This window comes from Paramormyrops kingsleyae, chromosome 1, assembly GCF_048594095.1.
Source record: "Paramormyrops kingsleyae isolate MSU_618 chromosome 1, PKINGS_0.4, whole genome shotgun sequence".
Taxonomy (NCBI): Eukaryota; Metazoa; Chordata; class Actinopteri; order Osteoglossiformes; family Mormyridae; genus Paramormyrops; species Paramormyrops kingsleyae.
The window spans coordinates 65,754,204-65,780,524 of record NC_132797.1 but is presented as its reverse complement, the minus strand read 5'-3'; the positions used below and the strand labels follow the sequence as shown (position 1 = coordinate 65,780,524).

Here is a 26,321-nt window from a genome sequence, read left to right as displayed (position 1 = left end):
GGAAACGTCCACTGAATGAAGACGCTGCGCGTTCATGAGGCGCTCGGGCGTGGGATTAGGTTAATTATATGCTGCGGAAATCATTCTTATCTTAACTGACTAATGAAGAACCGATTCCGTCACAGCGTTTTTTTTTCTTTTGTTATGGATGAATTGGATGGTGGGATGTAAAATTGGTTTCTGAGCGGTTGTAATATTCTAGAAGACTTGTAGTTTGTCTTCTAATGGTATGGATTTCACAGTTCACTTTACTTTCATTCCAAGACTCAAGTTCTTTTAATATGTGTCCAATGATATTCTTATTTATGTGCTTCTATTTAGTAAATTAATACACAAAATGAAGTGCAAGTTAAGTGCTGTTGTCCCATGGGACATTGTGTATATGTTGCCATCTGTCAACCAACGATTATTTAATATGGTGCATTTTTTCTAAGTTTCCACTAATGACTTTAATTGAAGACAAAATCAGAAAAAAATATTCAGCATGAGGAAAAATGCCAATAATTCCCTGATCCCTACAAACATGCTCCTGAGAGAATATCACTGAAACTGTGACAGGCCTATATGTGCATTTGAAGGGTTATAGTCTCTTAACTACGAATTTCATTCTCATTTTCATATGTTTTTGTTATGACATACCGTGCTAGCAGTCTAAATCATACTTTACAGTACATTTAGTTTGTACTCAACTTCCGATTTGAGGCCCTGGCCACACTGATCTTGGATAATGTGTATTAAATTTAGTTCTTAAATCATTTTCCCTATATAGTGACCAGGAACTCCAGGTGTTAATCAATAATACATTTAGCAAACCATAGTCATAGAGGACCATAGTTTTCACCAGTTACACTGCTTAGAGTTGAGTATGCGGTGCATCATCCCTTGCAGTTTATCAAGCCATCTGTTTTGGACTTCTGCCTTCTTTAAATGTTTGTGAGTAAAGAGCAAATGTTTTGCTGGGTTCCACCCACAACCACTTCCTGAAACGTAGGCTATTCGAAGTGTGAATTTAAGTGCATTAAAATCTGAAAAGACTAATATGGCTTAAACTAACAGGCTTAATGACAAAAATAACGCAAAACAGCACAACAGTCAAATATATTTCGCACATTTAGGAGGCTCATATCGCACCCCCGCTGTGAGTGTGCAGTTCTCCCCGTGTCACGTGGGTTTCCGCTGCATACTCCGGTTTTCACACCTAGTTCAAAAGCATTCAGGTATGAAAACTGCCCTGTGATGATTGACATAGACTCCAGGAGGGTTCCTGTATTGGATAAGTGGTTGAAGGATGGATGGATGGGGGAAATTTTCATTGCTATCGTTGGATTCCATTCAGTCATTATTATGGACTTGTCCATCTTCTTATGACACGTAGGCCTAACAGACTTTCTCAATACAATGAATGATTTGTATCAAACTGCTCTACTGATTCAACACGGCTGCCTGCAAAAGGAACAACACCTGGAGGTTCCAGATTATGAGATTATCATCCACTGCGTATCGTCGGTGACCGCAGAGAAACGCTGTTAGGAGAGATGGAGAACACCACGGTACATATTTGTCATTTTACGTGTGACCCCGAAATCCTATGGGGTAATGAGAATATAACAAAGTCCGTTTATAACTTTGAAACGCCGAGTGGCATATGAAATGGTTAGGTTAATGTTATCTACATCTTACAATGACACTATGGCTATTTATAGGCGCGCAATTACGAGCGAACATAAGCGCACAATTCATACCGCAAATACACACGCCGAAATGTTATTTTCACTTACTCATAGCTTGCAAGTTATTTTAAATTATCATTTTAATTAGTTAACAGATGTTGTCCTAATTCTGAAGCAAACCGTTCATAGTCTTGTCTGTGCATATTTCACTGCAAACACGTATTTTTATTGAGTATGTGTCCTACTTTTTGCTCCGTGACTAACCTCTATACGTAAGTATTTTCTAGAGTATTCCATATTTCATTTATGGAGGATTTTCAATGGTCAGCAACTGAATTTAAAGAAGCATACGTCCAGCATATTTTCGAAGAAGTTAAACAGCTTTATCCTGCCACCTAGTGGCAAAGCTATGGCAGCGGACCTGGGTCAAACAGAGACTGGACAAAAATATTGGGACACTTGGCCATTACACCTACAGGAACTTGTATGACATCCTATTCTAAATCTATAGGTATGAATAGGAATTTCTCCCCTTTTGCAGCTATAACAGCGGCCACTCTTCTGAGAAGGCTTTCCACAAGATTTTATAGTGTCTGTGGGAATTTTTGCCCATTCATCCAGAAGAGCATGTGCAAGGTCAGACACTGATGTATGTGAAAGTCTGACTTGTAATCTTCGTTCTGCCTCATTCCAAAGGTGTTTCATGGGGTTGAGGTCAGGGCTCTGTGTGAGCCAGTGAACTGAAGACTTTCATTCTCACCCAACCTTGCCTTTATGGATCTCGCTTTGTGCACTGGGGCACAGTCTTGCTGGAGCAGAAAAGGGCCTTCCCCAAACTGTTCCCACAAAATTGGAAGAATAGAATTGTCCAAAATGTCTTGGTATACTGAAACATTTAGAATTCCCTTCACTGAAACTAAGGGGCCTAGTCTGACCCCTGAAAAACAACCCCATTACCATTATCCTCCTCCACCAAACTTTACTGTTGCCACAATGCAGTCAGGCAGGTAATGTTCTCCTGGCATCTGCCACACCCAGACTCATCTTCCATTTTGCAATAATACCACTTGCAGCTGACCATGGAATATCTAATAAGGAAGAAATTTCACAAACTGACTTATTGCAAGGGTGGCATCCTATAATGGTACCACGCTTGAACTCACTGAGCTCTTCAGAATGACCCAGAACGACCTGACTGTTTATTTTGTCTGCTTTTGTTCATGTATACTCACAAGGCGGGTTTTTCAGTGTGGAGACAAGCTCAGCCTAAGTGGGTTCTCTCTACTTTCTGTAAAAAGACATGAACAATTTAAAGGTAGAGCTGTGGGTAGATTTGAGAGGATGTTCTCCATCAAGTGTGTTACGCCTTTACACGACGTTCATTGTGCGGAAAGGAGTGGAAGCTGGATCTCTCCAATGAAATTACATTTCAATGTAAAACGATTTTTCACATGATGTGTATATGACAACGTCAGTCTCCTGCTTTGTTGTACTTCAGTAACAATGTAGTAAGAATGCAAGCACATCAAGACAGTTCAATTGAATGCTTGTACCGAATGACTCCAGAACACAGCACATTTCTTGATTTCTTTACTGTGCACATCCCTCACATACTACCACATCTCAACAAGATACTTGGAGAATGGGGGTGTTGTGGCCCTGAGGGGGGCAGGGGGCATGTTTTTGTGTGTAAACTATAGTTTCACACAATGGACAGAGTCCCGGGGGTAGGTTGTCTCTGATTCTAAGGACTTGCTTTGTGATCATAAGCATGTAACAGGAAATTGAAAAGGACATTTGAAGGCCAACATGACGATTTATTTACCATATGAAAAGCTACTTTGAACTGGTGAAGGACACTAATAAACACTTCAGTGTAACACAAATCTTTGTGTTGGCTGCCTTTTTGTTCACTCCCCTGCCTAGGCAAGTTTCCAAGGGACTTGTGGAGAAGCTTTGAGCACAGTGAAAGAATACCCATTCTGTGGCATAATGATGTGTGTCTGTAATGCATTTGGCCATAATAATGGTACACACAGGGCCCTTTGCATGTTCGTGTGTAGACACGCTCGTAGACCCGTTCTCCTTCAGAGCTGTGTATTTGCGTCTGCCTCTATTATCATAACCTCTCTTTAAACTGTCACTCAGAATCACAGTGACAGCTTCCTCTGTCTGAATCATGTTTACATTCAATACAAAATCATAAAGAGAAGTTTTTCTCTCACATTCACTTGAGTTTGTTTTTTTGGTCCATTGTACCATGCCACTCTGCACTCAGAATTCTGAGTATAAAAAAAAAAAAAAAATTCGTGGTAAATTACCTGGTAGATCGGGCAGGACAGTGGGATAGAGAGAGAGATGGGAGTATCTACCACAAGCAGGCCTAAGGCACAGGTGAGACACCACAGAGTATAAACACAGTACAATCACAATGGGGACAGAATTCAGTGTTTTGAAACACAGTAAATCAGGAGGGGTACAGTAACCTCTGATACGAAAGCATGTTCAGCATTCGGTTTCTGAGAGAAAATGAACACAAGCTCACAAACATGTACCCATTTAACTGATTATACTGTCCATCCATCCATAATCTGTAACTGCTTATCCTTTTCACGGTCGCTGGGCAGGGAACAACTGATTGTCATTAAGTCATTTTAATCTTTCGTATACAAATAGTCATAGGATATCTGTGCATGAGCTATGAATTCAGTGGAAACAAAATATATGCACCAGTATATTTAAATCCAGGAATTATCCCAGAAAAGGCCTTTTAAAATTCTTAACATATTTGCACTGTGAACGATCCTGTATGTTTACTAGCCATCCAAAAGAAGCTCTAATTTCACACTCATGCTATTGCCTGCAATACAAAGCAAAATAAAGGCATCGCCTCTGACCCCAACGGTACCCAGTCATGTTGATCTGAGGTAACAGGTGGCAGGAATAGAAGCTTGAAACAAATTAGAAAGAAGAAATAACTAGATCAATGTTCTGAAAAGGTTGTGGGTAAAAGATACGGGAATTTCTGGAATTTTTTCTTATAAGTATGCTGATGTTGGGCACCTTGGATGTCTCACCTTTGACCAGTATGTACAGCTACATCTCGACTTTCTATGTTCCTCCCTGAAGGCCATCTGCAGCTTCTGGCTTAATCTTCAAACCTCTTAAAATAAGAACACTTTGTACGCCACTGCTTCACCACAATCACATGTATGTACAATAATATTTTATATTTTTTAAGTGTGCCTGACGGCAACATTCAATGGTTACAGAGACACTGCCCAGATTTTTTGAGTTTCAAAAACAGGTTACAAGTTTGATGAACATCTCGACTGATATTTAGTAACATGATCAAAATCTAACGCAGGCCTATGTGATAGTCTTCGTTTTAGTTAGTTAGTTAAATTTTTAACTGAACAGTAAGCCACCTCACCTGTTTCACATGTAACCTGGTCATTCATTGCATCTTTTGTTTGGCAGTAATCCAACACTCGAAAAGTTAGAATTACACATGACGTAATATGTTCTCCAGCAGAGTAAGGTAAGAATTCAGACTTATTTACATACAAAAATTCCTAACTGCTTTGAGGTACTAGCTAGACAACTAAATAACCAAGACAAATTAAAGTTCTTAAAAAGGAATGCGGGAAAATAGAAAAGCTGTTTATAAACACTATAAGACCAGCCACAGATACATGGAATGAGACATCAAGCAGGAATTCCCAGCTTCGGTCGGCGTGGGATGGTGTATGGGCATGTGTTTTGTTATTATATCAGGTACCCCGATACAGAAACGTTTGCGTGAATTACATGCTGTGTGCTCTCCCTGACGTTCATAGAGAGCACAGCCTAATAAGCAATTTCTTCTGGTATAGAATTTCAGGTAGAATAAGTACTTTAAGCAGGCCGGACTTGAAATGTATCATTTGACCCATATTATAAGCAGATAACCAATGCAGTAATAGTATATATCAGTTGGGGTGTGTGCACAGCATTTTTGCTTGTCTAGTGTTTTTCTTTATAATAAGAACAGGAGACACCGATGTCTGAACCCTCCACAGGTGGGTGTCCTCTGTCTGCCGTCTCTCCCCAAGAGCCAAGCCCTGTGGACACTAACAGAATAACATCTAGCTGTGCCCATTTTTCAGGAAAGACAAAAAAAGCCTGCAGTCCATAAAAAAAAAACAAAAAACAATCACGTCACCAATTGTTCAGAGATGGCTACAAACTGTGGATTCTTCTTGAAATCAATCATGGTCTTAGTTCCTTACTTTTCCTTATGGTTCATTAGCAAAACACAGCCTGTATTTTTCCAAGTCAGAACAGAATATTAAACTTCATATCCAAGTCACGGCTGATTAAATTGTCCTCTATGAAGGCCATGAATGAAAGTCTTCAATTCACAGTGACCGTAGTGCTCCCGTAACACCCTGCATTATTCTGTCTCCTGAATGTTCCTGGCGTTGTGGCCAACTGGTAGATCGAGAGAAGTCAGGGTCCCAGCAGGACAAAGGCAACACAGAATCTCCAGCCCAGCTCCTGCTGTCCATGACCTGAGATTATTTTACCTGAACCTGCAGTTACCCTCGAATATAAAGACCCCAGTCAAAAAAACCATTGATAAAAAATAAAGCCTTTTTGTTCTATCATATGAGTTTCCTTGACCAAATAAGGTGCTTTTAATGTCCCCTTAATGACTACTTGCAGGCACATCGAGTTAATCTTGATCTCGGCATTAAGACACTCTCTGAAGCAGGGTTGACTTGGCCTGGGCTGCACCTACTTGTAGCGCTCTCTACTTGTAGGGATAGTAGACCCAGGGTGGCTCTCATTGGTTGGAGGCTGTGCTCACACCGAGCTCTTTACCTATCCTGAGGTCATCCAGGGTTGTGTAAGTGTCTAGCCCCGCCCTAGCTGACACGCCCCCCTGGCTAGCTGCCAGCCCGCCCTGCTCCCCCTGCCCATTGTTTGCAGCCAGCTGACTCCCGCCCTCCGCCAGGCTCTTTATGACTGTGTCGACTGGGCTCCCAAGCTGCGGGTAGGAGACGTGTTTTGGGTGATCGGGGAGGCACGGCACCAGGTGGACTGCCCCTCTAGTGCCAATTCCATTCACACAGGTGTAAAAGCCTTGATTGGCAGGCTGGACTGGTGCCGGGCCCAGCGCTACGCTGTAGCCCAGAGCTGGGAAAGTGAGAAACTCAGTGTGTGCAGTGCCAAGAGGAGGCTGAGCCCAGACAGACATCATTACCACAGGGCTGCTGGGAGATTCCACCTGGCTGGGGGCAGAACCTTGTACGCAGGCACCAGGACTCGGGCTGTATATAGCAGGTCCCACTGCCTCCTCAAGAAGCTCCTGACCCGCTAGAAAGCCATGTCCTTGACTATCAGGTGGGACTTCCCATTTGCTGTTGCTTGACTGGGCTACAGGGCTCCCTATAAAGGTAAGGTCTTCATCCACATTCAGCTGAAGCAGAGCTTCCTCGCTGTGCTGGCCAGGTGTGTATCCTTGGAATGAGCTGAACAGGCGGTTGATCTCATCTATTTTGCCATTCTTGAGAGACAGAAGAATAGAAAAGCAAAATAACATTTTCGTCACATGCTTTCCATTAGCTTTCAAATAGTCAATACTTTACAGTACTGCTCTATGCTTTTATCTAAAATAATTTCACCTGCTACTTGGGATTAAGGCATAAAAGCCTTTCACTCATTTTCACAAAGTTTAAAAATAAGGGACTGAGTATATAATCAATAAAGAGCGGGTTAGATATGGTTGACCGATGTTAGCTATTAAAACAGTTCTCCACGGCTGTCCTCCTAATAAAATAACTTTAAGTTAACTGAAAAAGGACAGTGAGGTTAAAGAAATCCTGTGGTTTCAGAGAGAAGGAACAAGGCAAACAAGATAAATTAACTAAATCAGCATAACGATAATTGAAAAACAGTGAGGGGAAGATGGAGAGCCTTTTCCTCACCTTCAGAAGCGCAGAATCGATGCCCCTGATCCGTGGCTTGGGAATGGGGGGCAGAAGGAAGGCTTTTAACCTGTCGGGGGGTGGGTGGGGGTATCAAAGCGTGGCTTGAAAGGGAAAATCGACCTGCCTTCATCTCATTTTATCCCACATGGGTTGAGTTCGTTAGAAGAACAAATCCACACACATACACAGGCAGGAACGAATCATGCTTTGAGAGTGTGTGCGGTGGGTGGGCTGGTTAAGGAGCGTCAGCTGACCTGTGAGTGAGATTTATTTATTTCTGCTTTTCCCTTTGACACGGTGTGTTAACAGCCGGAAATGTCCCCAGAGGGTCTGCTCACCCCTGACACATGATGGGCTCACCTCTTGCTCTGAGGAATGACTCCGATGCTGATGATGAGCAGAGCCATCATACCAACCCCCGTCACCAGGACCCCCACCAGCTTCTTATCTGGGACAGCTGAAGGGGACAGTAGACACTGAAGTTTTATATTGGGAGGGGGGATGTAAGGGGGTTGTACCAATCCCCAATGCGGGGGGGGGGATGTATAAAGTGAAGTGGGTCATTGCTGCCCCCAATGTGGGAGGGATGTACACAAGGGGGGGGGGGGGTCATACCTATGTCAGGGAGGGGGGGGGGGTCATACCTATGTCAGGTCTGGGCAGGATGTACACAGTGGGGGAGGGGGGTCATACCTATTACTAATCTGGGAGGGACCGAATACAGTGGGTGGGTGGGGGGGTGTTGTACCTATTCCCAATCTAGGCAGGACGTACACAGTGAGGGTGGATCGTACCTGTTCCCAGTCTGGGGGGGACGTACACAGTGAGGGTGGATCGTACCTGTTCCCAGTCTGGGGGGGACGTACACAGTGAGGGTGGATCGTACCTGTTCCCAGTCTGGGGGGGACGTACACAGTGAGGGTGGATCGTACCTGTTCCCAGTCTGGGGGGGACGTACACAGTGAGGGTGGATCGTACCTGTTCCCAGTCTGGGGGGGACGTACACAGTGAGGGTGGATCGTACCTGTTCCCAGTTTGGGGGGGACGTACACAGTGAGGGTGGATCGTACCTGTTCCCAGTTTGGGGGGGACGTACACAGTGAGGGTGGATCGTACCTGTTCCCAGTTTGGGGGGGACGTACACAGTGAGGGTGGATCGTACCTGTTCCCAGTTTGGGGGGGACGTACACAGTGAGGGTGGATCGTACCTGTTCCCAGTTTGGGGGGGATGTACACAGTGAGGTTGGGGCTCCACTTGCTCCACAGCCTGGCATTGCGAGATTTGCAACGCACCCTCATCACATAACTCCCCACTGGCAGGCCCAGCAGCTCCAGATGAGGCTCACGCAGCCCCCCCTTCACCTGTGGGTGGGGAGGGGTGGAGGGGGGGAACACCAGCAAGCCGGTCAGATAGGTACACCCACACAGACATGCATGAACGGACTACTAGATGGCACGGAACCTTCCAGGTGTCCGGTTCCAACTTGCGGCGGTACTGCAGCTCGTAGACGAGTGTGACCCAGCCCATTTGCACGTCCACAGTCATGGGGTAATGCCAGGACACAGCCACGCCGCAGCCCAGCTCCTCCACACAGCTTCCCTGCTGGTAAGTGAGGTTCAGCGGGGGGTCGGTCTCCACTGGGGGTGGGAACCACAACAAGGGAGGGGGATGGAGAGTGATCGAGCGAGATAGAGAGCGAGCGAGCGAGAGAGCGCAAGAGCAGTAGGGAAAGAAATACAATGCCAGAAGAGGAGTGAGAGAAAGTCAGAGAAGGAGGTAGAGAGAGGCAGAGAGAGATAGAAAGAGGGGAGGAGGGAGAAAGAGAAACAGACAGAGGAGTAGGCAGTGAGAGGCAGAGAGAAAGAGAGAGGGAGAGTGTGTTAGATGGTAGGAATGCTGAATGTCTAGGGAACTCTGAGGAACCGTAGCAAATAAATCCATAAGCTGTTGGCTTTTCGACTTTAACAGAGATGTAAAACAAAGTGATACCAAAGTTAGTCACACAATACAGCATTAAAGGGGCTGAACTAACAACAGCAAGACCTAAAGACATGCAAATCAGCCACCAAAAAAGCTTAATCAAAATAAATCAAAATGGGCCAAGTTCTGCTACTAATACAGAACAATCCCCACTTCAGAATATACCTAGACACTAGTCTCCTCTTATACGGAGATGCGAAAGAAATCTATTCTCAAGGAAGAATCCAAAACATAACTAAACAAACTTATTTTAAACATATAAAACTAAGGAATAAACAGAGACTTTTGTTGTCTTTGTAGTAGATGTGCTGAGTGGCTTTTTCATCAGGCTAAATATTCTTATATTCCCCAAACAGAGCGAGGCTCTCATCTTTGCATCCATCTGAAGTCTCAAACCAGCGGTAAGGGAGGGATTCTGCTCTGTACTCTAGTCTGGTAACTAGAAAGGGCTCAGGTTGGATCGTGGTTATTTACCAATGTCTGCCACGTCCAGACAGTGCTCCTCGGAGGTCAGGCTGCCTCCGCCACCCTGGACTGTAACGGTCATGCAGTAAACCTCCCACACCTGCGTGTGCTGGCTGTCGAAGAAGCAACTGTTGGGGCCGCCTGTGACATAGTCCGGGCACTCGTGCTGGGGCCCCTTCCTGCAGGACAGGAGAGGAGGTGGGGGTGAGCTCAGAGGATCATGAGCAGGCTGGAGTCCGGTTACTGGTAGACGAAGAAGAGGAAGGTCTACAAAAAGTCCCAAGAAATAAATAAAGGAGAACAACAGGTCCGGAAAACTCAAAAATAAAATCATACAAAGTAATAGTAAGTGCACAATCAGTGCTGAGTCTCAGAGTGGTAACACAAGGCTCCTACACTCTAAAAAACGGTTTGAGGGGATTGTAAGTAGCACTTAAAATAAAGATTTTAACATAAAACTTTACGTTTGTTATATCTTCCCATCTTAGTTAGTTAATTTTATAAGTTGGTCAAAATTAAAAATACAAAACATTCTGTGAACTTAGTTATATATGTATTTTGAACAAAGATTTTGCCCTCCCTTAACATCTGAAAAATTTGAAGTTACCGCGGCTTCTGGAAGTGAGATTCATCTGCGCAGAAGTTTGGGGTGCTTTTCTACCGCACCAAGTACCTTACTTTTGAGACGGTACCTTCGGTATTTTCCCTTTTCCATTGACTTTCCCTTTTCCATACAGAATTTAAAGAAAGAAAAAGCCTGATCTTAGTCTAACTGACTAGCGATGTTAGAATTGTTGTAGTATCACACATCGTACTGCCCGATAATATTGTAGCGCTGGCGAGATGTGCTGAGCATGCTGGGACATTTTATATAAGCCCCCTCTTTGATAACATTAATATTTGTTGTATTTCCCAATTGCCGTGTGTGTGTGTTTGCCCATGTCTGATCCTCGCATGACTTTAGCGCTGTATAAATTACCCACCATGTGTGTATTTCACTGTTAGACCTCCCCATGTTTGTGGGCTGTCTTTGGTTTGGGGTCTATTGAGTTTGTGTGTTAGTACTTTTAAGACTTTGGTCTTCGCCACAATAGTTATTCAGTGTCCTTGTCTGCTTTTATGAGCATAGAAAACCAACACTTTTGTGGTACTAAAAGTACATTACTTGATATGGTGGGAAACGACCGTAAGATGGAAATAAAATAAAGTGGGAAAAACAGAGAAGTTCAAATAATCAAGACATTATATTCATTCAAAAGTTGTAGTGAAATAAGTTATTTTAACTTAATTACATTTGTAGAAGTAAAGGCAAATCGTTTTGGCTGTACTTAAATATTTAATATAGTCTAACTTTAAAATACTCATTTAGTTTACTCAATAATTGAAACTGGAAAAACTAAAAAAAAAAAAAAACTGTGTGAGATCTTTACCCAGCCAGAGTAACGTTTGTGAGGTCTTCACCAAACGAGAGTAACCTTTGTGAGGTCTTAACCCAGCCAGAGTTACCTTTGTGAGGTCTTCACCAAACGAGAGTAACCTTTGTGAGGTCTTAACCCAGCCAGAGTAACCTTTGTGAGGTCTTAACCCAGCCAGAGTAACCTTTGTGAGGTCTTCACTAAACGAGAGTTACCTTTGTGAGGTCTTAACCCAGCCAGAGTTACCTTTGTGAGGTCTTAACCCAACCAGAGTAACCTTTGTGAGGTCTTAACCCAACCAGAGTAACCTTTGTGAGGTCTTAACCCAGCCAGAGTAACCTTTGTGAGGTCTTAACCCAGCCAGAGTAACCTTTGTGAGGTCTTCACCAAACGAGAGTTACCTTTGTGAGGTCTTAACCCAGCCAGAGTTACCTTTGTGAGGTCTTAACCCAACCAGAGTAACCTTTGTGAGGTCTTAACCCAGCCAGAGTAACCTTTGTGAGGTCTTAACCCAGCCAGAGTAACCTTTGTGAGGTCTTAACCCAGCCAGAGTAATCCTTGTGAGGTCTTAACCCAGCCAGAGTAACCTTTGTGAAGTCTTAACCCAGCCAGAGTAACCTTTGTGAGGTCTTAACCCAGCCAGAGTAACCTTTGTGAGGTCTTAACCCAGCCAGAGTAACCTTTGTGAGGTCTTAACCCAGCCAGAGTAACCTTTGTGAGGTCTTAACCCAGCCAGAATAACCTTTGTGAGGTCTTAACCCAGCCAGAGTAACCCTTGTGAGGTTTTCATCTCTGCCCCATTTTCCCTTAGATGCCTTACCCCACAGTGTAGGTCAATGTGAAATTGACATTGCCATCGTTCTGTGAAGTGTTGTCAGGGAGATGCCACCAGCAAGTGAAGGTCTCCATGTTGGGTGAGCGGCAGTAATGGATGTGGGGTCTGTTGCGGAGCGAAGACACATCTGTAGAAATGATCAATAAATTATTAATTTAACAGGTCAATTTATCTGTCAGTCAATCAACAGCTACCTATCACAGCATTCATCCGCGACTAAGGCTGTGTTACCATGCAGAGAACAATAAAAGAATCAAAGAAAACCATGTTAAGCCAGGTAGTTATTCTGAAGCCTTGTTTCTCCCGTTACTAATATAATAATTCAGCTGTGTGATGCCGTCTCAGATGTTTTACTCTTTATATATTTTACCAAAGACTTTGGAGGGCGGGCAGGGCACCAAGGGCTGTAATGCAGCCTAATGAGGAAAACATTGCATGAATGTCTGGTGGTTTCCTCAATAGCTGGATTATGCATTCCTGCTAAAAAACAGCCAATCCAGTGCCAGTTTACAGGTGACAAGGAGAAATTAAACATCCATTACAAACATGCACAAACATAGTTGGGTAATTCAGGTCCAGAGAGTAAAAGTCCAGACCGAGATTTTGTTTCAACCAACCAGTTGAGTACTCTGTAACTGTTACTCTTTATGCTCAACAGGTTGGTTGAAACAAAATCCCAGTCTGGACTTTTACTCTCTGGACCTGAATTAACTAACTCTGCAAACAAAACATACAAATCTGTGTTGTTAATCTATACAGTACAGGGCTTTGTGGAGATTTGCTGCTAACAGAGACCATGAACAGATTTGTTTCAAAGTGCAGCAACTTGACTGTCAAGTGCGTCAAGTAAATTCCTGTTTCTGATTTGGAGGAAAAGAACATAGCACGCTTCTCTTTCACCTTTTAACTCTGTAGAATCACAGAAGAACCATCACTGACTAATATAATGTTAAACTCTCCGAAATGTGATACATATTTATGTGAAACGCTGTTCCAACATGTCTAATGATGCATCTGTATTTAATAAATCTCTGCCCAGCAATGTAAATTAAAGTCAGAGCATTGAAATTCCTTTTATATTAATTGCAGACCTGCAAATTTAATTTTATGTTAATACTTAATTGCTCAACCAATTCTAGTCAGAAATCTGTCAACCGAAGGTCATCCGATTAATTTAATAACGCTTTGCGGTTGATTTACTATGTGATGCATTAGGTGTGATTAATGATGTCATGGGTGAGACTTAGAAAACTGCAGTGAGTGGAATTTAGCACATGCTGTCAATCATTGCCTGGTTTTGCCCAATGAGAAATGGATTAAAGCCGACATTGATTGACAAGGAGCATGATAATCGCATAAGCTGCAGGTCTGTAAGCCTCTTTCCTCCTTTCACTGTCAGTGGAGTTTCATTACTGGAAGTAGATCGGCGACACATTCCAGCAGAATGCACGCTCCCCAGAAAGGTCCTGGGTTCAGGGTCCGCAGTTCAGATCCTGGAGATACCTGACCCACAACACCTGACCCTTCAGCACCTGGACAGCTCAAACAAACCTAATGCTTTCACATCCATCTCTGCATCCACCACTGGATTCAAATCAAGCTTGAATCCAGGCTAGCATTATGTGCTGTTATTATAATTACCGCTTCCTCAACTTTTCATATTTGCCATATATTATTTCATATTTTCTCAGCAGGGATTCTGACTGGGATCATAATTGCAATTACTCCTCCTAGCCTGTGGCGGAGCAGAGATCACGGAGCCCACTACATTACTCCATGAAGCTCACACAGGTGGCTCCAATCTCAGGAATAACAAGATAACAAGAGCCAGCTGTGCTGGAGAGAGGAAAGGGAGTAGTGTCTGTGTTGTGTGGAAAGACATCCAGCAGCCTTGATGCCAGTGATGATTTTAGCCTCTATTTTTAAATAATTTGAACTGATGAGGGAAGATGAAGCTGCAATTTAGCTTTTTTTTGCAAAACAGAAATATTTCACTGGGCTGTTTCAGCCATTTAGGAGGTTGGGAAAAAAACCGGAAAGTTACAAAATCACGAGACTACTTTCGACAAGTGTGTGCAGATTATAACGCAAAACAACAAGGAGGCTTTTCACAGCATGGTTACAAGTCCTGTTTTATCTTTTCTCTATAAAATCCTTCAGATGCAAGCTGGGAGTATAACTAATTGGTGTTGCTGGTGCCTCAGGTCCATTATTATTCATAGTTTAAGTAGATGCTTCTATCCAAGGATAACAGGATCAGCAACTTGGGGTTGGGGCCTTGTTTAGGGGCCCAATGGTGACTGTGAAAAGGGTACTTTTTTTTCCTTTTCACTGGATTCAATTCCCTTATTTATATGGTTTGTTTATGAAATATAATTGTTTTGTATTTTCTTTATCTAGGGGAGTTTGCTGTGTATGTGGTGGTTGGTTGTGCTGCTGCTGGGAAGGCAGGGAAGTCAGCTGCTCATTAGGGAGAGTGAGGACAGGTTTGGGTGCTGCTTACTTGAGTTATACTAGGGGGGGGGAAGAATATCAAAGATTACCAGTTAGTAATTATATAGCCCTTATGAGACTGCAGCCAAATGCAGAGGCATGGTGGGAGGTCAAACATAGCTGCCATGGCTTGTTTGGTTTGGTATGAGTTAATTTTGTGTGTTATCTGTGCACAGCTCACCCCATGCTTACCTGAACAGGTGGTAGGTTCCAGTTAGGTGAGGTGGTAAAGGTGAAGGCCAGGAGAGAGAAAGGGGGGGGCAGCTTGCTGTGAGGCTGTGATTTTAAACCTGTGTTTGGTTTTCTTTAGTGTAGATGGTTTTCCCGGGAGACTGTTTTTTTGGGCTATTGTTTCATTATTATTTTTGTTAATAAACCTTACAACCTTCTGCACCTATTCCTGCTAATTGGACTATTTTTTCCCCAACATCCTTTTTAACGGGGTTGGTGTGCCAAAACCATCCCATTTCCCTTTAGTTCCCTTCCTTTAATGGAGGGCAGGTGGACATTTGGTGGCAGTGGTGGGATGTGACGCCTCAAGAGAGACTGGAGGCCAAGAAGCAACTAAGGTATTATAACACCAGGAGTGTGCAGAAGGCCATGCAGAGTGAGCAGGCCAGCAGTTTACAGCTTGATCCAGGGGCTCCACTAGGTGGCCGGGGTGCCCCAATGGAAGGTGATATGGCTGCAGCGGCTGGGGAAGATCATCAGATGCTCGATCAGGCTGCCTTTGACCAACTGTATGCTCTCATCAAGAGGCAGATGGAAATTCAGGGGAGAGAGGCCCACAAACAGGAGCAACGATGGCGAGGGGTCCAGGTGCAGCTGAACCAGTTCCGGGATGAGATGGAAGCAGACCGACAGGACGTAGACAGGAGGAGAGTGGAGCACAGTAGACCAGAGGAAAGGGGTTCTCACTCAGAGTCTCCACCGGAGAGGTCAGAGGTCAGCCTGCAGGTGCCATCACATTCCAGAGCGTGGAGTGGAGCAACCATCCCAAAATTTGAAGAAGGAGATGATGTTGAGCAATATTTGGTGACTTTTGAGCGATTAGCCACTGCCTATAGATGGCCTAAAGAAGACTGGGCTGTTCATCTGGTCCCATATTTGTCTGGTAAGGCACGGAGTGCATATGTTGCTATGGACTTTAGTGAAGCAATGCATTATGACAGTGTGAGAGGTGCCATTTTGGCAAAGTATGAAATCAATGAAGAAATGTACCGACAACGGTTTCGGGAGCCAGATGTGCGGCCAGGAGAGACTCCTCGTGAGCTGTATAATCGTCTAAAAGATCTGTATAAGAAGTGGGTGAAACCAGCTGCAAAGACAGTGGAAGAAGTAGGAGAAATAATGGTACTGGAACAGTACCTTCGCATTTTGTCCCCTGAAGTGAAGGTGTGGGTGAAGGAACATAACCCCCGGTCAGGACAGAGAGCGGCAGAGCTGGTGGAGGCCTTTATAGCGGCTAGACGTGGACCAAAGGCCTTCAGATATGAGAAGAGCACCCACCCGCCTACAGCCAGGGGTAAGTCTGCTGGGTTTGGTGGGGGTGGTCCTACTGCTAGTGAAAGAGGAAGGATAGAGGAGAGAATGCTTACAGCAAAATCTACTGGGAACATGGGAGATAGGAGAGAGAGAGGGTCACCAGTGTGTTATTTCTGTGGGAAGGAAGGCCATATTAAGCCACAGTGCCCGGCTTTTAGAGTCAAAGGTGCGGATACCATGTGTTGTGTGCCTAGACCCCCCCCTCCAAAGGTAGATATCCAGGAAGTACAGGGAAAGATGCAGATAGTACCGGTATCAGTCAATGGAACTCCAACCACAGCCCTTCTAGATTCAGCAAGTACCCAAACATTAGTGCTGCCGTTTTTGGTTCAGACCCAGCAGTTTGGGAATGGAATGGTAGAGGTTTGGTGTGTTCATGGGGACAAACGCCAGTATCCTACAGCTCACATTTATCTAGAGGTGCAAGGGCAGGAATACTTTTTGGAGGTGGGAGTGGTGCCCGATTTAAGTTATCCAGTTTTGTTGGGTCAGGATGTGCCAGTGCTGACCAAGCTGCTACAGGATAGTAAACCCGTTAACATGGTGGTAACCCGGGCGAGGGCAGAAAAGGGAGCTGAGGAGCCCCCTGTCCAAACCTCTCATGCAACCTGGTTAGGCCAGCTTCCATTTAGTCAGTCAGACCTCCCTGAAGGGAGTAATGACAAAGTTAGGAAGAGTAAAAGACAGAGAAGAAGGGAAAAGCTAATGGGGACAGTCAGAAAGGAGCAGCCGCAGTTACCACGGCCGAGTCAGTTAGCTGAAGATGGTTGGTGGGAAATACCAGCTGGATTAGGGCAGCTACAGAGGGAGGATCCAACCCTGAAGACCGCTTTTGGTAAAGTAGTTGAGAGAGATGGAGTGTCAACAGGGACGGCTTCTTCTCTAACGGGGGAAAGCTATGTTCTTTGTGGGGGGCTGTTATATCACCGACCAGAAGGGGACGCAGGTGAGCAGGTAGTCGTCCCACGTAGTTTGCGAGAGAGAGTGTTGACCCTGGGCCATAGTATCCCTTGGGCGGGGCATCTTGGCAGTGTAAAAACACTGGAGCGCATTGCTAACAAATTTTACTGGCCAGGTTTATATATGGATGTCCAGAGGTTTTGTGGATCCTGTTCAGAATGTCAGCTGGCTAGTAATAGGAAAGTCAGGCAATTTCCACTTCAGCCAATGCCAATTATTGAGGTGCCCTTTTTAAGGATAGCAATGGACATCATAGGGCCCTTGGAAAGGACGCATTCTGGATATAGGTACATATTGGTTGTGTGTGATTATGCTACCCGTTATCCCGAGGCGTTCCCACTCAGGCGCATTACTGCGCAGTCAATTGCCCAGGCATTGTTACAGCTAATTTCTAGGGTGGGAATTCCCAAAGAGATAGTGACAGATCAAGGTACAGCTTTTTTGTCCCAAACATTACAACAGGTGTATAGGTTACTGGGAATTAAGGGAATACGGACCACTCCTTACCATCCCCAGACAGACGGCCTGGTAGAAAGATACAACCAAACCCTGAAGTCTATGCTTAAGAAGTTTGTGGCCGAAGATGGGAAGGACTGGGACCGTTGGTTGCCTTATCTGATGTTTTCTTACAGAGAAGTACCTCAAGCATCTACAGGTTATTCTCCTTTTGAGTTACTGTATGGGAGGCAGGTGAGAGGACCTCTGGATGTGTTGCGAGATGCTTGGGAGCAGGCGAGTGAGCCTCAGCCAGTGCCTGTACTCCAGTATGTTCTGCAAATGAGGAAGAAAATGGAGCAGATGGCTAAGCTGGTGCATGTCAATATGGAGAAAGCACAGGTGAGGCAAAAACATGGTTTTGATAAGGCAAAAGCAAGAGTTTTCCGGCCAGGACAAGAAGTGTTGTTGCTCTTGCCGACTTCAGATAATAAACTGTTAGCGCGTTGGCAGGGTCCCTTTAGGGTGTTAAGGAAGATGGGTCCTGCCACATATGAAATCAGTATGCCTCAGCATAGAAGGAAGAAACAGACATTTCATGTTAATTTACTCAAAGAGTGGCATTCTAAAGGTGATAGTGTTAGCCAGCAGTTGCTGGTGAGGTCGGTGAAGGGGGAGGAGGATTACACGGACCAGTTTCTCCCTTCAAAGACAGAGGGAACTCCAATTCACTTGGACTTGTCTCATTTGTCCCCAGAAAAGCAGCAGCAGCTACGTGCTATTGTTCCTACAGATTTGTTTGTGGATAGACCCGGCTACACCTCCTTGGTGGAACACAACATCATCCTGAAGGAGCTGGCCCCGGCGCGTCAGCGAATGTACAGAGTTCCTGAACGTCTTCTTCCTGCTTTGAAAGAGGAGTTGGAATTGATGAAGTCACTGGGGGTCATAGAAAGGTCACAGAGTGAGTGGAGCAGTCCAATAGTCCTAGTTTTGAAAAAAGATGGCTCCATTAGGTTTTGTATTGATTTTCGAAAGCTAAATGCTCAATCGAATTTTGATGCATATCCGACCCCTAGGTTGGATGACCTCGTAGAGCGTATAGGCCCAGCCCAGTACATTAGCACTTTAGATCTTTGTAGGGGATATTGGCAGGTGCCTTTAGCTCCAGAGGCCAGGCAATACACGGCCTTTAGGACACCGCAGGGCCTGTTTCAGTTTACGGTTATGCCATTTGGCCTCCAGGGGGCGCCGGCCACGTTTCAAAGATTAATGGATCAAGTGTTGGCTGGTGCAGAGTCTTTTTCAGCTGCTTACCTAGATGACATTGTGGTCTATAGTCTTACGTGGGAAGACCATGTGCAGCATCTCAGAGAGGTTCTACTACGGCTGCATCAAGCTGGTTTGACTGTGCAGCCTAAGAAGTGCGCTATAGCAAAACGGGAGGTCAAGTATCTAGGCTATTTATTAGGTCATGGACTAATACGGCCCCAGAAGGATAAGGTTGAGGCGGTGAGGAACTGCCCGCGTCCGCGCACAAAGTCTGAACTTAAGTCTTTTCTTGGTTTAGCCGGTTGGTACAGAAGATTTGTTCCACATTTTGCCACACAGGCAGTCCCTTTGACAGATCTGACTCGCAAGTCCAGCCCGGTTCAGTTGCCATGGGAGGAGAAGCATGAACAGGCCTTTCTGGCGTTGAAGGAGGCGCTATGTAAGGACCCGGTGTTGCAGAGCCCAGATTTTAATCAGACTTTTGTTGTTCAGACGGATGCCTCAGCAGTGGGCCTGGGGGCAGTTCTGCTTCAAGGTGAGGGTGAGGACCGGAAGCCAGTGGCTTATGTCAGCCGCAAGTTATGGCCACGTGAGACCCGGTATTCAGCTATCGAGCTGGAATGCTTAGCCATCAAATGGGCCTTGGAGACTTTTAAATATTATCTTCTTGGAAGAGACTTCATTCTTCAGACGGATCACCAGGGTCTGCAGTGGCTGCATCGAATGAAGGACTCCAACAATCGCATTGCCAGATGGGTGATGGAGATGCAACCCTACCGGTTTCAAGTTCAGTACCAGCCGGGGAAATCCAATGTGGTGGCTGATTTTTTGTCTCGCCATCCTGAGGGCGAGCTCCCAGGGGAGGGGGAAATGTGAAAAGGGTACTTTTTTTTCCTTTTCACTGGATTCAATTCCCTTATTTATATGGTTTGTTTATGAAATATAATTGTTTTGTATTTTCTTTATCTAGGGGAGTTTGCTGTGTATGTGGTGGTTGGTTGTGCTGCTGCTGGGAAGGCAGGGAAGTCAGCTGCTCATTAGGGAGAGTGAGGACAGGTTTGGGTGCTGCTTACTTGAGTTATACTAGGGGGGGGGAAGAATATCAAAGATTACCAGTTAGTAATTATGTAGCCCTTATGAGACTGCAGCCAAATGCAGAGGCATGGTGGGAGGTCAAACATAGCTGCCATGGCTTGTTTGGTTTGGTATGAGTTAATTTTGTGTGTTATCTGTGCACAGCTCACCCCATGCTTACCTGAACAGGTGGTAGGTTCCAGTTAGGTGAGGTGGTAAAGGTGAAGGCCAGGAGAGAGAAAGGGGGGGGGCAGCTTGCTGTGAGGCTGTGATTTTAAACCTGTGTTTGGTTTTCTTTAGTGTAGATGGTTTTCCCGGGAGACTGTTTTTTTGGGCTATTGTTTCATTATTATTTTTGTTAATAAACCTTACAACCTTCTGCACCTATTCCTGCTAATTGGACTATTTTTTCCCCAACATCCTTTTTAACGGGGTTGGTGTGCCAAAACCATCCCATTTCCCTTTAGTTCCCTTCCTTTAATGGAGGGCAGGTGGACAGTGACATCACTCTGCTGATCCTGGGATTTGAATTGCTGACCTTCTGATCATAGGCACAGAGTCCTCAACCTCAACTCTCCCTCCCAATCTCCAGGTGAGATAATGGCACAAAATTACCTTCATTTGAATTAATATGTAAAGGCATTGAATAGAAACATGAACAAATAACCAAACAATAAAAAGCATAGCCTTTTTGGCCTGGTGACTATGCCTAAGGATCATCAATCCCAGCTTGTGCCCCCAGCCACTTCGTGCCACTAATTCAATAACAAGCCCTAAACCAGGGGTGGGCAGTCATATCCACAAAGGGCCGGTGTGTATGCAGGTTTTTGGGATAACCTGTAGGTCAGCTGTTCAAACCCAGGTGTGGGGACTCTTCAGCCAATCAGTCCTCTAATTAGTGTTCTAATTAGGGAGTTGCAGCGAAAACCGGCATACATACCGGCCTTTTGCGGATAAGATTGGCCACCCCTGCCTTCCACAATCAAGCCCTTGTTTCTGGGCCACGACCCCCCGCCATCTCCACTCCCACCAATTAAGATCCCCTGGAAATTTCATTTGAATGCGATCGACATACTTTCCAGAGAGCGCACTTCACAAACTACTTCCAACTGAGCCTGTAGCTTCAGATTAGTAATTCTGAGAATGCAGGCTTTTTTCTTAACAGTGGAGAATTCGTTTCTCGATTTGGCCTTCTGGCTGGAGTAACAGCCCAGGCCCTTTGCTCTTGCTGGGCTATATTTCTCACCTGTCTCCTTCTATCACCACTTTTCCCTCCATTTTTCCTACCTTCAGTTCCCTGGGTACATGGCACTACTTTCCACACCTTGGGTCAGCAGTCAGAAACCCCCCTGCAGTCCCCCCTCCTAGTCTCACGTAAGCAGACAAATTTTACTTGCCAACCTCCGGTGCTGATGTCCCGGGCCGCCTCACCATGTCCCTGTGTGGCCAGGGGCAGGAAAAGGATCAGAAGCCACCAGGTCATGCCTTCCCTCAGGGTCCTAGGAGCATCAAGGAGAAACAGCGTAAGACAGAGAAGGATGAAACCAGTGAAGGAGAGGAATTTGTGAGCCTCGACACATATACAGCATCGGCTTGTGAAAGAGAGCAGATCAAACGGCCCGGCGGTCATGGGACGAGTCACAGGACGTGTGCATCACAGGACGGGCACAGTCCCCCTCTCCCCAAATCTTATTAGTCTCGCCTTGCATGCAGATCCACCACATTCAGTTCCAGCAGACCCCGCCTGACCCTCCTTACGTCATCCTGGCCTGTTTATGAAAGTGTAGCCATGTATGGATAATGGGGGACTGGCCAGCTCCTGTCTCACACACGCGGGACTGTCGGCCACTTCCCACGGCAAACGGCACTGTTTACCCCGCAGAACCGGAGAGTGATCATGTTCCAGGGCTGCATTGCTGGGCGTGACCCTCTGAAACCAATGACAAAACGGAGGGAAATACACCCAGGAACACACAAAGGCCACACCACCGTCACCTGTCACAAAGGCTGATGCGTTGTGTCAGATAGAACAATCTGGATCAGTGTAAATTCCAAGGCAGCAAAAATCCCATTACACTACAGCTGTAACCCTGAGATAGGCAGTAAAGGGACAACAACTGCTATTTAACTATAACATAGAAGAAGTGAGGTAATAGAGACAGGTACTGTGTAAGGGAAGTGAGGTAATAGAGACAGGTACCGTGTAAGGGAAGTGAGGTAATAGAGACAGGTACCGTGTAAGGGAAGTGAGGTAATAGAGACAGGTACCGTGTAAGGGAAGTGAGGTAATAGAGACAGGTACTGTGTAAGGGAAGTGAGGTCTTTGGAAGGTATAGGATATAGGAAAGGTAAAGTAGCACACAGATAAGTTTAACGTGAATGGTGAGATGGGAAACTTAAGAGCAGTGTGGGATAACAAGGAATATGTAACGCAGAAGGCTAATCAATTAATAACCCACATCTGTCATCAGCCACACTGACCCAGCTAGTGCTAATTCGATGATGATAATATTATAAACATGATGTTATAATAGATAGTTTTTTTATTGATCCCCGTGAGGAAATTGTCTTTTTTTGTGCCTCCCTCAACTTGCTCTTTGTAGAGTAAGCTGTACATGAAGGGCAGCCACCAGTTGGGGCACCCAGGGAGCTGGGGGTTAAGGGCCTTGCTCAAGGACCCGCAGATGTGCTGAAGCTGGGTTTGAACCACACCCATGTTTGTGTGCATTTCTTTGTGGGGACCATGTCTATGTAAAAAATCCCAATCCCAATAATGAGAACCTTAGCCCCTACCCAGCCCTAACCTAAACCATAGGTAACCAAGCAAAATTCAAGACTTGACATTTTCAGTTTTTTGATTGCAGTGACCGAAAAAATGGTCCCTTACAATATCAAAATACTGTAAGGTTTTAATATCAAAATGGTAAAAGTAAAAAATATCAAAATAAGCCAGCGCATGCACATGGACGCATCAGCACAAATGCCGCAGCTTTAAGTGAGAGGTCCTCAGTTTGGGCACAGCCACGCCCCCCAGCCACGCCCCCCAGCCACACCCCCTATCACGTGACACTTGCTTGAACAGCCAAATAAAGCCAAACAGGCTGACCAGCGAACCAGCTCTGTGTGGAGGCACTGGCCTGCCACATGCCATCTAGCCATAAGGCTCAGGCTCATAGCTGTCAAGTCTCCCGTTTTGGCAGGGAAACTACTGTATTTTACCCCTCTTTCCCGCCGTCCTCCCGTATTAGTATTTTCCCGTAAATCTCCCGTATATTATAATATCATTTTTTTTTTAAATCCTCTGCCTCTCCAAACTGAACTGTCAGTAGCCTCGCAAGACCTGCCACCTGCTGTAGTCTGCAGGTCATTTACAACATTAACCAGGTCATAAATGCGGAGGTTAAAATGGCAATGCTGTGTGCCAAAAACAACGTTACTTTCACCTTCTGTGACGACTTCAACACGGATACAAAGTCTGCAACAAATCTGTATAATAAGTCATTAGTGAATGCCAGAGAGCCACATGAGTGAACATGAGAAATTAAAAGAAAATGTGTAATGAAAATAAAATGTAAATGACAAGTGGTTATTTTAGATTTCTTGTACACCTGTCTTAAAATGTAAGGAATACTGGAGCTTGGTTGGGATGTTGGGGGGGTGGTGGGGTGGCTCGCGGTGGGTGCCGGATAATTTCCCTTATTTTCAAATTCAAAACTTGACAGGTATGCTCAGGCTTCTCTCCTCTCCTCTCCTATTTGGCCAATTTTAAGTCAAAGATAGAATTTTGAACAACCTTTGGTTGTTTGCCTCTCTCCCCCAAAGGCAGCAAACCATATCACATTAACATGTTAAAAAATAATGAGGGTGGCTGTTCGTAAGGACTGATCTTGGCAAAAAAAAAAACAGTGGGGTTAACCTTGCCAATCATTCTTGTGAAGCTTTGAGCCACAGCTCCTTTACCCACTGAGCAGCTTACAGTGGACCCTGTCACGTCCAGCCTGCACGGATGGGGCCCTGGAATGAGCACTGTGGTGGCTGAAGCAGCCTTTGCTGTAAGGGCACTTGGGTCAACGGCTGTTTCTCAAGTAAAAATATAAGCATATGAATGATCTGCAATTCCTTCGACGCTTAATTACAGCCTCAACGCAACCTTAAAACAAAAGACAGAAAAAATCCTGCCTGGCCTGCAGTTAGAGTTATAAGATTGATATAGAAAATAATTTGAAAGAAAGGGAAGGTGTGAAATACAATCTTAAGGCCAGAAGTCTGCTTTTTTTAAGAGGGACCAAAAGGCACACAGTGGTAAAGGTGCTGCTGGGAACACGGAAAAAGCGGAGCGATGCTGTAGACGAGAGTCCAGCCTTCATTAAAGGTGTGAGCGAAGTTCAGGATTACACTTTAGAAAAAAGGTTCCATATGGGAAGCAGATCTGCGAGCCCGACAGTCAACTCAAACACAGGAAACACAGAAGGGAGACTAAACCAGCACCCATTTCCTCAGAGGGAAGTGTCAAGTGACCCAAGATAAGTTACAAAGTTAAACTCATCCAGATTTTTATTTACCAAACAGTTAACGAAAGTAATATACAGACCAACACACCACAGTATAAATTAACTGTTGGTCTATAAAAAAGTATCCTAGTTAGATGTGACAGCAGAAGGTACTGTGATAACCCAGAATGCACCTCTACTCAAGCTGCCAAATGCCAAATAGTATCTGACAGGTGTTATCGACCAGCTGCGTAGCGTTAGCCGCGGCTTGTTCTGTCGATGGGATAACTGACGCAAATTCAATAACGGGCTTCAGATTGTTCCCTGGCTAATTATACATATGGAAATGAAGGCAAGAGCTTCAATGAGCTCTGCCTGTTGCCGCAGTCTGTTAGATACGAGGAAAGGGCCCGTTTGCCTGTTTCAGGTAAGTAAATGGCAATTAGCCATTGCGCATGACCAGGGCATTCCGACACTCTCCGCAGGTGCCGACCATGTATGTGCATTGCCAAGGCTGTTTCTTATAGTTACCATGGTGACAGCGACACAAATGGTCGGTGTTAAGTGCCAATACCAGCACAATAGCTGTACAATAGAATCAGTGTAGTGATAGAATCTTGTCATCAGAACATGTGACTACTGTCTAGCTGAGCTACATTTGTCGAACAAAAGTCTTAGGCTATGAGAGAAAATAATGTTTAAATGAATTATCTGGGGGTGGCATGGTGGTGCAGTGGTTAGCACTGTTGCCTCGCACCTCTGGGACCTGGGTTCGAGTCTCCACCTGGGTCACATGTGTGTGGAGTTTGCATGTTCTCCCCGTGTTGTCGTGGGGTTTCCTCCAGGTACTCCAGTTTCCCCCCACAGTCCAAAGACGTGCTGAGGCTAATTGGCGTTGCTAAATTGCCCTTAGGTGTGCATGTGTGAGTGAGTGGTGTGTGAGTGTACCCTGCAATGGGCTGGCCCCCCATCCACCTGTGCTGTTCCCTGCCTCGTGCCCATTGCTTCCGGGATAGGCTCCAGACCCCCTGCGACCCAGTAGGATAAGCAGGTTGGACGATGGATGGATGAATGAATTATCTGGCGCCACGTTCTTGGTGGTCCCCTGTCTTGTACCCTGAATAGGATAAACAGTTTCAGAAATTGGATGGATGGATGAACACCACCTCAGTTCCCAAACCTCTCCTCAGGGGCATCCCAGCCATTCATATTCTTTGAATTTCACCAACAGCTCGTTAAATTAATTAACTTGATCTGTCGATTAACCTCATGAGGTATTGATTAGCAAATGTGGTCATGATGAAGCTCAACAAATAGGAGGCTTTGAAAAGGCTACGCTCACATGTCTCGACAGGCATAAGGTCAAAAATCATCCTCTGGTGGCCTAAAATACCATATGCAAAACAAAACAAGCACAATTGATTCCTAAAAGAACATTTTTTCCCCAGAAGGAGTCTATATCTATATGGTTAATGTTATAGGTTAATGTGATAGCTGAAGATCGCAGTACACAAAACAAGCAGTACCATTAAATTGAGATAATTGTTCAATGGTATTGACAACAATCACCTGATAAGTTACCCAAGAGTTTTTTTAAGAAATGCCCTAATTCCATTTAAATTTTGTGGTATGAGTTTATATCCTGGCACAAAATCTTTTTGTTTGGCAAACTTCACATTCTCCCATAATCCTTTATCACAGTAATAATCTA

The 26,321-nt window shown here is 45.0% G+C and overlaps 1 protein-coding gene across 1 annotated transcript; it reads right to left on the bottom strand.

Moving 5' to 3' along the window:
• Positions 1-5,319: 5,319 nt before the first annotated feature.
• On the bottom strand, positions 5,320-24,693 carry LOC111855528 (prolactin receptor-like). Its single transcript, XM_023834631.2, has 9 exons — positions 24,683-24,693; positions 21,522-21,619; positions 12,327-12,468; positions 10,101-10,270; positions 9,108-9,283; positions 8,854-9,007; positions 8,006-8,102; positions 7,643-7,712; positions 5,320-7,221 (listed from the first exon to the last, which is right to left on the bottom strand). Exons 2-9 carry the CDS (start codon positions 21,601-21,603, stop codon positions 6,499-6,501), a joined length of 1,614 nt encoding a protein of 537 aa, XP_023690399.2. The 5' UTR covers positions 21,604-21,619; positions 24,683-24,693; the 3' UTR covers positions 5,320-6,498.
• Positions 24,694-26,321: the final 1,628 nt, after the last annotated feature.